At 58.8% G+C, this 11,359-nt stretch overlaps 1 protein-coding gene and 1 long non-coding RNA gene across 2 annotated transcripts; one reads left to right on the forward strand and one right to left on the reverse strand.

Annotated features, from left to right (window-relative positions):
• The first annotated feature begins 304 nt into the window (after nt 1–304).
• LOC136371556 (uncharacterized) lies at nt 305–574 on the forward strand. The gene is made up of 2 exons (XR_010745360.1): nt 305–353; nt 390–574. It is a non-coding gene; the product is annotated as an uncharacterized lncRNA (long non-coding RNA).
• A 1,471-nt stretch (nt 575–2,045) lies between these two features.
• On the reverse strand, nt 2,046–11,150 carry PRELP (proline and arginine rich end leucine rich repeat protein). The gene is made up of 3 exons (XM_066335676.1): nt 11,070–11,150; nt 4,564–5,515; nt 2,046–2,337 (listed from the first exon to the last, which is right to left on the reverse strand). The coding sequence occupies exons 2-3, from the start codon at nt 5,498–5,500 to the stop codon at nt 2,159–2,161; spliced, it is 1,116 nt and encodes a 371-aa protein (XP_066191773.1). The 5' UTR covers nt 5,501–5,515; nt 11,070–11,150; the 3' UTR covers nt 2,046–2,158.
• Between the last annotated feature and the right edge of the window lie 209 nt (nt 11,151–11,359).

An 11,359-nucleotide genomic window follows, 5' to 3' on the forward strand; every position in this document is an offset into this window, starting at 1 on the left:
AAAATCCCATAAAGCCGCCGGGCCGGGAGCTACACGTGGCTCTAGAGAATATCTGTACATTCTACCAGTCTATATACACATCAGATATAAATACATGTCAATCCAGGGGCAGGCCTCCGTCCGGGTTTAGGGCTGAAACCTCCCGACTGCAGGGAGAGCTGGAAAGGAGATTTATCATCAGGAAAAAAAAAAAAATCCAACAAAAAAACCTCCTTAATTAGAGGTTTTAATGAATGGAAAAACAAGGGGAGCATCCCTGTGCCATCAGCGGGGACAAGGACACGGTGCCCGTCCGTGGTTGTCCCTGGCTGGACACAAAGGAGCTTTCTTTGGTTTATTTAATGCTCGTTGCAGTTGGATTTTGATTTTTTTTTTCTTTTTTTCTTTAGTTTTTTTTTTTTTTTTTTTTTTTTTTTTTTCTCTCTCTAATGCTCGGCCTTTAAATCCAAATCCTGAGACTGGAGGAGAAAAGAAGAGAATAATCCCCCCTAAACCCGGACACCCAATAAATGCAGGTACAGCTATGGAAGGGGGAAGCGATACATGTGAGGGCAGAGAAGAGAAGGGATAAAAATAGCTCTTCTGAAGGATAATTCTGCCCTTTTCTTTCACTTTCCTTTCATTTGTACAAAAAAAATTAAAAAAAAAAAAAAGAAAAAAAAAGGCAAAACCCACAATGCTCGATTGGCTCCAGAGAGAAACTGAGCCGTGGATTTGGGCCTGAATCCTCAGATCTCAGAGGGAAAGGTGCAGGATTTTGGGATGGGGCTGTGACCCTACAGATGTGGCCCTTGAATCCAGATTTTACAGGGAATGATGCGGGATTTGGGGGTGGGGCTGTGACCCCAAAGATGTGTCCCTGCATCCCCAGATCTTACAGGGAATGATGCAGGATTTTGGGATGGGGCTGTGACCCTACAGATGTGTCCCTTGATCCCAGATTTTACAGCGAATGATGCGGGATTTTGGGATGGGGCTGTGAGCTCATGGATCGGGACTGGAATGGGGGATTTGAGGCCGGGAAGGGGCGGGTCTTGCCCAGGGCGGTGTGGGATGGTGTCACCCACCCAGGGCACAGGATCCAGGGGCGGGACACCCTCCCGGCTCCATCCCGGCAAACCCACAGCTCCAGGAGGGATTGGGATCCTCCTCCTCCAGGGAAATGTGGAGCCGAATCTCTCCAGAAGGTGACAGGAGTGTCCCCACCCCCGGGACAGCCACATTATCCATCCTCCCTCCACTTCCACAGCTCCCACCCGCCCTCAAGGCCAGCCCAGCTCCAAAATCCACTGGGAATCGTTTCCCCAGGAGCAGGGACATGCCCCGAGCCCAGCAGCTCCATCCAGACCGGATCCAAACCCTCCCGGGAATTCTGTTTGGTGCGAGGGGAGAGACGGAGCCAGCTCCGGGCTTGGCCTGGGGACAAGGACAGGGAGCTGTGACCTGGGGTGGCAGCTGGGACACGGCGCCGTCCCACAGGGAGCGGTCCCCGAGGAGCCACCAGTGTCCCTACAGGGGAGGAAAAATGGGGAGAGAATGGGGAGAGGGATGGATGGAGGGATGGAGGGAGGGATGGATGGACGGATGGACCCATGGGTGACCACATCAGCAGATCCAGCTCCAAGCAAAACCACTGATGCTCCCACCCAACTTCCCCGACATTCCCAACAAGGAACAATTCCACACCCGCCTGCAGCTCCTGGAAACTCCCCCAGGGTTCCGTGGGTTCCTGCAGGGTTGGGAATGAGCATGGATAGAGCCCAGCAGGAAAAGCTGGACGTGTCCGAGCCCTCCTGGGGCAGGAACCAAACTCCTGCCGGAGCTGTGGAAGCCAAAACTGGAGAGAGAAATGTCCCCAAGGGAGGTTTCCATGCCCCAGCCCTGTCCTGGCTGTCCCTGCGAGCTGCACCCCGGCCTCCAGCCATGCACGAGCTGGAATCTCGGCCTGGAATTCCCTAAAAACCTGCGCTGTGCCGTGCCTTTGTTCTCCCTGTGCCCATTCCCGCGTTCCTGCATCCACGAGAGCGAGGAGAGGGACGGACGGACGGAGGTGGGGAGTGAGCAGGAGGAGAGGGAGGAGAGAGGGTCCCGCGTTTCAAACGCCGCCGAGGGGGGGAAATGTCCGAGCAAAGGCGGGCCCGGGAGAGGCGGAGCAGGGCTAAAACACCACGGACTGCAGCAGGCGGAAACACAGCATCAGGTCCAGAGGGATGGGCGGCTTCAGCAGGTTCCCGTCCAGCCGCAGGTAGCGCAGCCGCGGCACGCCGTCCAGGTCGGAGGGAGACAAATCCTGGATGGACACCAGCGACGTGGGGCAGATCTGAGTGCCGTTGATTTCTGCGGGGACAAAGGGGATAGCGGGATGGAGGTTAGGGAAAAGGGAATGTGGGGAGGAGGAATGGAGGGATGGAGGTCAGGGAAAGGGGAATACAGCTTAGGGAAAAGGGAATGTGGGCAGGAGGAATAGAAGGATGGAGGTCAGGGAAAAGGGAATATGGGCAGGGGGAACAGCGGGATGGAGGTCAGGGAAAAGGGAATGTGGGGAGGAGGAATAGAGGGATGGAGGTCAGGGAAAAGGGAATACAGGTTAGGGAAAAGGGAATATGGGCAGGGGGAACAGCAGGATAAGAGGTTAGGGGAAAAGGGGAATATGGGCAGGAGGAATAGAAGGATGGAGGTCTGGGAAAGGGGAATACAGGTTAGGGAAAAGGGAATATGGACAGGGGGACAGCGGGATGGAGGTTAGGGAAAAGGGGAATATGGGCAGGAGGAATAGAGGGATGGAGGTCAGGGAAAAGGGAATACAGGTTAGGGAAAAGGGAATATGGACAGGGGGAACAGCGGGATAGAGGTTAGGGAAAAAGGAGAATGAGGACAGGAGGGGGAAAAGGGAAACGTGGACAGCAGGAACAGAGGGATGAGGTTAGGGAAAAGGGAATGTGGGCCAGAGGGGAAAGGGGAGTGTGGGCAGCAGGAACAGAGGGATGGAGGTTAGGGAGAAGGGGAATGCAGGTTAAGGAAAAGGGAATGTGGACAGGAGGGAAAAAGGGGAATGTGGGCAGGAGAAATAGTGGGATGGAGGTTGGGGAAAAGGGGATGTGGACAGGAGGAACTGCAGGATGCACGATAGGGAAAACAGAACGTGGACAGGGATTTTTGAATGCCCCCCTGTTATGGACCCCCAAACTGGGGTTGTTTTGCCACCAAAAGGGACAATCCCAGGCTGTTCCCAAAGCCCCAGCAAGAGGCAAAATCCGGCTTTGGATCAGGATGAAGTAGGTCGCGTTCCTCCGGGGGATGCGGTGGCATTCCAGAGAGAAAAGGGATCATCCCGCTCCTGGAACCTGCTGAGTCAGCCCCGAGCTTCCCAAAAAAACCATCAAGGAATCCGCTCCAGCCCTGTCAGGCTGGAGAAAACGTCTGGAGATAACGTCAGCACCCGGCTCGGTGCTCGACTCTGGAATTCCGCGTGTCCCTGCCCTGTGTTATGGAAAATAAACCCTGGGATTCTGATGTCAGAACCTGGCTCCAGGGATAGGAACCTTCTAAAATCCAGGGGAAGCAGGAGAGGAAAGGCTGGGTCAGGGCGTGCCCAGGATTTGTCTCCATGGAAAACGCCGGCAGGACAGGGATGCTGGGGATGTGGGAAGGCAGCAGGAGTCACCCCCTGCACCCCAAGGTCCCCCCGAGCTGGGGTTTGGTGATGTTTGATTAAAAATGCAGATTAACGAGCATCAGAGCCAGATGTGATCGCAGCAGGGAGCTCCAACAGCGGAAACATCTGGGGAGACACCAGGAATCCTGCAATCTTGGGATGGTTTGGGTTGGAAGGGACCGTAAAGATCACCCAGGAACACCTTCCACTATCCCAGGCTGCTCCAAGGCCTGTCCAGCCTGGCCTTGGACACTTCCAGGGTGGAGCAGCTTCTCTGGGAATTCCATCCCAGCCCCTCACCTCTCTCCCAGAGAACAATTCCTTCCCGATATCCCATCCAGCCCTGCCCTCTGGCACATTCCCTGTGTCCTGTCCCTCCATCCCTCATCCCAAATCCATCTCCAGCTCTCCTGGAGCCCCTTTAGGTGCTGAGAAGCTGAATGGGAATACAGTGGGATTCTGTCTCCTCCTGTGTGCTGTGTTTCTGCACATCCCAGGCTCCCCTCCTATGGAATCACAGCTGGAATTCACAGCTGGAATGGTGTGAGACAGCCCTGGCTGCTCAGCCTTGCTCTCCCCATTCCTTCCCCACACGGCTGGGATGTTCCCTCACCATCCCGAGCCGTGCGTTTGGCATCTGTTCCTAAATTATCCAGCCTCTCCTCCTCAAATATCCCGATTTTTCCCAAGGAAGGAGCCCTCCCAGGGACAGGCGGCCCCAAACACCACCAGGAAAAGTCCTGCAGTGCCAGGGGGATTTCCCTCTGCTCCTCCCCGTCCACCCAGACCCTCCCATCCCACCACCTCCTCCCCTTCGGAAGGGATCACATCCCACCGGGTGAGAAACAACCTCCCTGAAGTTTTTCTCCTCCCAAAAAACCCCTCCCCAGCCAACCCTCGGGACTCACTCTCGATGGAGTTGTTGTTCAGGTAGAGGTGCTCCAGCTTGGAGCTGATGAAGGGCACGTTGGTGAGCTTGTTGTGGGCCAGGTGCAGCACCAGCAGGTTGGTGAGGTTGAAGGAGTTTTTGGGCAGCCCCTTATCCGAGATCTGGTTGTAGTTGAGCCGGATGAAAGCCAAGTTGGGAAACTCCTTGAAATAATCGCTGGGGATGTCCTCGATGTTGTTCCTGTCCAGGAAGAGCTGGTGGATGGCGCTGGGCACGCCGGGGGGCATCTTCCTCAGGATGTTGTGGGCCAGGTTGAGCTGCATGAGGTTCTTGAGCCCCTTGAAGGTGTTCTTGTTGAAGACTCCGTCGCTCAGCTTGTTGTGGTGCAGGTCCAGCAGCACCAGGTTCTCCAGCTTGTTGAAGACGCCGGCGGGGATTTTGGAGATCTGGTTCCTGCTGAGCCGCAGCTGCTCCAGGTTGGGCGGCAGGAAAGCGGGCACCTCCTTCAGCTGGTTCCTCTCCATGTAGAGGAAGATGAGGTTCTCCAGCTTCTCCAGCACCTTCCTGTCCACCTTGCGGATGCGGTTGTTGTCCAGGTTGACCCACTTGAGGCCGGTGGCGTTGCGGAAGGACTCCTCGGGCAGGTCGGCGATGAAGTTGTTCTGCAGGTACAGGTAGTGGATGCGCGGCGGGATCACCGGCACCGTGCGCAGGTTGCGGCTGTCGCAGTACAGCGCCGACGGGAAGTCCGGAGGGCAGTAGCATTCCCGGGGGCAGTCTGGGAACACCGAGGGAGGGCCCGGAGGGAGGGGAGGGGGCAGCTCCGTGGGCTCCACGGGCTCCTCGAAGGGCGCTGGTGGCCGGGTGGGCCTGCGGGGGGGTTTGCGGCGCTGAGCGCTCGCCGCCGGCGCCAGCGCCAGCACCAGCGGGAGGAGGAAGGCCAGCGTCGCCTTCATGGTCCCGGTGTTTTCCTGCAGGGACACAAGGAGAGAGGGAGTTTGGAAGGGGTTGGTGGAGGAATTGTCACCTCGCCAGTGCTGGCACTCAGGGGTTTGTCCCTTGTCCCCGCTGTGTCTGTGTTCCTCTCGCCTTCCTGTTGGGAGTTGTCCTCAAATCCGGCCCCTCTCCCAGAGCAGGAGTCGCTGAGGTCCCTATTCCTGGCTCGCTGTTAGCCATGGAATTCCTCTCCCTGGATCACTGTTATCCATGGGATTCCTCTCCCTGGCTCAGTGCTAGCCATGGAATTCCTCTGGCTTACCATTATCCATGGGATCCCTCTGCCTCACCATTATCCATGGAGTTCTCCTCCCTGGCTCAGTGTTATCCATGGGATTCCTCTCTCATTCTGCATTATCCATGGAATTCCTCTCTCAGCCTCGCCATCATCCATGGAATTCCTCTCCCTGGCTCAGTGTTAGCCATGGAATTCCTCTCCCTGGCTCACCACTATCCATGGGATCCCTCTGCCCCGTCATTATCCATGGGATCCCTCTCTCATTCCCCATGACCCACAGAATTCCTCTCTTGCTCTCCATTACTCATGGGATCCCTCTCTCATTCTCCATCATCCATGGGATTCCTCTCCCTGCCTCAGCTCGGGATGGGACATTCCCGAGTTATCCACGGATAACCTGCTCCCCGTGGAGCTGCCTGGGGAGGCAGCGATGGCAGAGGCCGGATTTATTGGGAATCTCTGCTCAGTGTCATCCGAGGGCTGGAGGAGCCCATCCCCGGCAGCCAGCCGTGTTCTCCTTTCCTCCTGCCCCATCTCCTTGTCAGGAGAGTGAGCCATGAAATGGTTTTGAGAATCAAGGCTGGATCCATCATCCTGGCAGGGTCAGAGCCGAGCTGGATCAGGGAAAGGCAGAGCGAGGGCGGGGAGGAGCACGGGGACACGGGAGAGGGAGGGAAATGGGGAAAGCCTGAGGAAGGAGGGGAGTGGAAGGGGAAGTGCTGCTGAGGTGGGACAAGCCTCTGGTGGTGCCAGTTTTGGAGGGAAATCCGGCACTTCCAGCCCTCCCACCCAGCGCGGCAGAGTGGGATTCTCTGCACCCATCCTCAGCTCACTTCCAGCGCTCCTCACACCTGGAACCCCCAAATTCCATCACCCCCGGAGGGGGAAGAGCCCCCTCCCAACCCGGGAACAGCAGGGACAGGGCCACACCAACCCCCTGGTTGCTCCCAGCAGGATCTTCATCCCACCCTGGGATGAGCCACTCTTCCAGGGCCACCTCTGCCAGCCCTGGCTCCCTTGGCAGCGATCCCAGGCCTTCCTGGGGCTCCAAGGAATTGACTTTCTCCAGGAAAAGGTCGTGTTTTCGCCCCCCCTGCAGGCCCAGGCGGTTCCTCCCGGCTCCCATCTGGCTCTGGTTAACCCCGCACGCCTCCTGCTTTCCGTCAGGGCTCTGGCATCTGGCTGGGGGAAGGGAGGAGCAGGGAAAGAGCCCAGAGCTGCCGGATCCTGAGCCCAGAACAGCTGCAGCAGGTCCTGGCTGGGGAGAGTGATCCTGTCCCCTCATTCCTGATCCAGTGTCTGGGAAAATTGGGGAAATTCGGGACAGGGATCTGCTGTTCGTGCAGTGCCCTTCTGCTGTGGGGAACTCCAGAGAAACTCCCCTCCCAGAGCAACGCAAAATTGTGTTTAAATAGTTGCAACTGGCTGAAAAAATCGTAGTTTTGTCTCTATGGTAAGTGTGAAAGTGAACAGTTTGTAGTAGAGGGGACGGTGTTTGAAAGTTTCATTTTCCTCTTTTTCCCCCTCAGTGTACGCTAATAAAATCTATCTGTTTTACTTTTTAAGCTGAGCCTGTTTCACCTTTTTCTCCCAAAATCCTGTCTCCCAGTTAGAAAACAAAATTCGGGGAACGCGAAGCCACCACACCTTCCCATTCCATCAGCATCCTGCTCCTTCCCCGCCCACAGCGCATGGATCTCGCTCCATGTTGTCCCGGAGCTTTCCATGGGGTTTTTCCTCTGCTCCAGAACCCGGATTTTATCCCCCCAAAACACCCGAGGGAGCAGCCGGGGGCTGAGGTCTGAACTTGGCCCGGGGCTGAGGGGAGGAAGCAGCTGGGACGAGAAATTCCAGCTGGGAGGTGATCTTCCATCCGGGACACGATATTCCAGCTGGGACACGCTGTGATCCAGGTGTTGGATCCCCTCAGGCCACCCAGCAGTGTCCCAGCAGGGCGAGGGGACAGGGCAGCGCTGTCACCCCGTGCCCTCCACAGCAGGATTTGACATCCCAGAGGTTCGGGCACTGGGCACAGAGCAGGAACAGCCACCCGAGCCAGGAATCCCGGCTGGAGAGTGACGACAGCCTTTGGAATTCTGTCAGCACAGACGGGCAGTGGTGGGAGGAGGACACGGCTCCTTTAATCCACCCCTCGGGGACTGTCCCCCTGCCTTGGTGACACTGCCACCACCATCCCCAGTGCTGCTCCCCAGCCTGACTGCAAACTGCAGGAGAACTGTGACATTCCCAAAAAACCAACCCAGGGATGCAGCCAGCCCGAGGCCACCACAAACATCACTGGAAGATTCCAAACCGGCTCCCCCTGGATCTGGAAAAGCTGGAAGCCTGTTCTCCATCCAGCCCGATTTACTGACATGAATTCCAGGAGCTGAATTCCCAAATCCCTGATCCTCCCAGAGCCCCAGCACAGCCCCTGCCCTGCCAACCCACGGCACAGCCCCGATTCCAGCTGCCCACAAGGAATCCGCGCCGCTGGAACCGAGTTAAGTCATGGAGCAACGCAGGAATTCAGGAAACCGACGGCCTGGCGTGGAGAAAAGGCTCAATTCATGGATAAAACCAGTCCTGACACCTCCTGAGCCCGGCCTGGCTGCAAACCCCAGGCACCCAACACATCCCGGGGTTTTTCCCAGAAGGAGGCAGCTGCTTCCTCACCCGGTTACAATGGACAAAAGAAAGAAAGAAAGGAAGAAAACTCGACGCAACAGCTGGAAATTCCAGCCCCGAATGCCGCTGGGGTTCGCTTTGCACACATTTTCTCCTCCTCGCATCCCTGTAACCCCCCAGCTCCCAGCGGCGCCTCCTGCCAGCCCCGGGATGGGCGCCAAGGGCAGGGAGAAGCCGCCACCCCGGGCCGGGAGGGAGCCGCGCAAAGGTCACCCTTGGCCCGGGATTTGTCGCGGGCTGATGTCCCCGCGCTGTCCCCTCTCCCTCCTGAGCGCAGAGGGAGCAGCTGGAGCCGGGTGTTTGCCCGAGCTCCCGCACAGGGATAAAGGGAATTTTAACTCTGGGAGAGGCAGGAAAAGCCTGGATGAGCTGGAGCAGGGCCCCTTTCCGACTCGTTGTGAGCTCCTCTCGCACATTCCCGCAATTCCCGTCGTCCCTGGATGGGGGGAAAAGCTCCATCCCAGCCTGGGAAAGGGAATGGCGGAGCAGAACGAGGAGAACGAGATAAAAATAACCACAAGGACCGGGCACAGCTCCTTCCTTGGCTTCCCTCGCGTCCAGCACGGCTCGTGTCTCCGCGAGAGCCCGACCCCGACACGCAGCTCGATATCCAGCGGCTCTGCAGCGCTGGGAATCGTGGAAAAAGGGAGAGGGCAGCCAGGCTGTCACCCAGGCGTCGCCGGGGTCCCTTGGGGAGCGCAGCCCTGATGCAACAACCCCGCGGTTCTCGCCCTTTCCCAGCCCTTTCCCAGCCGCCAGCGGAGCCGCGCTGGAGCCGGGGCTCGGCCCTGGGATTCCCGGGATAATTCCCGCTGGGAAAAGCGCTGTGTGCCTGCAGGGACGCGTGACACCGGCCAGGGCTCTGCTGGGACACGGCGACAACAACGCGGGGCTTCTGAGTGCGGGGAGCGTCCCCAGAGTCCCCGGGACCCTCCCCAAAGGCTCATCCCGTCCTCGGCTTTCTCGGTGTCAGCAATTCCTCCCCTCCCCGCGTGTCCCGACCCTTCCCAGCGCCGCTCCCGGCTCGGATCCCGCCGCCACACGCAGAGGGAAGGGCTGGACAGGGACAAAAGCGGATCCTGGCAGGAGCCGCTGCCAAAGCGCCGCCGGCCCCGACCCCACACACGCCCCGCTCGCCCCCCCAAGCAGCCGCCTGCGATTCTCCCTGAGGCTGGGAAACGGCTCCGACGGCTCCTTCCCTCCTCCCGGGGCAGGGGAAACCTCCCACGGCTGCGCTTCCATCTCTTGCCGGGCTGGGAAGCGCCCATCCCTCATCCCCCGGGGAGCAGGAGCAGCGTTCCCGCATCCTGGCTGTGCCGGGAAAGGGAGATGACATTCCCGGGGGGCAGCTCGGGGATGCCCCGGGCGCCAAAGGAAGCAGGGTGGGGATGGCAGGAGCCCAGGATCATTAGATCCCAGGATCTCGGGTTCTCCATATCCCAGGATCGCAGGATCGCAGGAAAATTTCCAAGCCCTCACGTGCCGCGCTCCAGGCGGGATGAATTCCCATCTTTCACTCTAAATCTGCTTTTCCCTAAACCTCTCCAGCCGGAGGGGAAGGGCAGGTTTGGGATGAGCCTCTTCCAAGCAACAAAACCCTTTTTTGGGGTTGGTTTTTTTTCTCTCTGTGTGTGTGGTTTTGTTTTGGTTTGTTTTGCCCAGGATTTCGGCGAACTTTTTTTTCCCCTCTTGTTCCTCCCCATCGTCTCCTGGCGGAGCGGGGGGACAAAGAACCGGCTCCAAACCGCGACCCCCGGGGGCTGCACCTCCCCTCCCACCAGGAGCTGAGCTGGCTCCGGCCAGGAAAATTGGGATTGATTCCATACCCTGGGAATGTTCGGCGCGATCCAGGCAGGAAAGCAGCGCTTTACCAACTACATTTTGGGCAGAAAAGCGACCCTGGAGCTGTCGGGCTGAACGCTGCCGAAATTCCCTGTTCCCGGCACGGGGAGATGGGAGCAGCCTCCCAGAGCCCCCCCAAACCCCGTCCGGCTGTTCAGCCCCTGCTCCAGGCAGGACAAGGCACCCCAATGTCCCCAAAGGTGACATTCCTGGCTCTGGAGGGGTCCCTCCTCCTCTCAGCCTCTCCCTTTCGTCGCTTGTTTTCCCAAGGCGGGGGATTGTCCTGGCCACGGCCGGGGTCCTGCAGCCCCCAAATTCCGGCCCCCGGCGCCCCCAGTTTGGGCTCTGCAGCCCCCGCGGTCCCCCAGAGCCAAAAGTGTTGTGGTTTGGGGGTCGGGGGGCACACAAAGGACACCTCAGTGTCCCCCAGAACGAGCCCGGCGGTGGCCGCAGCGCTGTCACACCCCGCGGGACTCCCCTGTGACCCCGAATCCCCCCCAAATCCCCCCAAAATCCCCCTCAAATCCTCCCCATGGCCAGAGAATCTCTTGGAAGCGGAGCAGAGGGAAAGAACAAAGACTCCGGAGCGCCGCGGGACAGAAGAGCCAAGAGGAGAGAGGAGGGGAAGAAGAGGAAGAGCGGATGTTTTTGGGGATGGAAGGAGGCCGGAGAGGGCAGAGCGCCGTCCTGGGTGTCCTGGGTGAGAGGCTCAGGCGAGGTGAGAAGAGCCTGAGGGGGGAAAACACCTGCCCAGAGCTTACCTGTGTGCACCTCTCCCTCCTCCTGCCTCCTACTAATCCCCAAGACAAGTTTCTCTCTGGCTTCTCTCTCCCTCCTCCTCCTCCTCCTCCTCCTCCTCCTCCTCCTCCTCCTCCCGTCCGCTCCGCCACGAGCGAGCCCGCCCGGGGCGCGGGGGTTTTGTGGGTGGGAGCGGTGGGAGCGCGGGGGGCGGAGGGCTGGGAACACTGGGAGGGCTGGAAGCACTAGGAGGGCTGGGAGGGAGCACTGGGAGCACTGGGAGGGAGCACTGGGAGTACTAGGGCAGCACTGG

The sequence above is a fragment of the Sylvia atricapilla genome, chromosome 25 (genome assembly GCF_009819655.1).
Source record: "Sylvia atricapilla isolate bSylAtr1 chromosome 25, bSylAtr1.pri, whole genome shotgun sequence".
NCBI lineage: Eukaryota > Metazoa > Chordata > Aves > Passeriformes > Sylviidae > Sylvia > Sylvia atricapilla.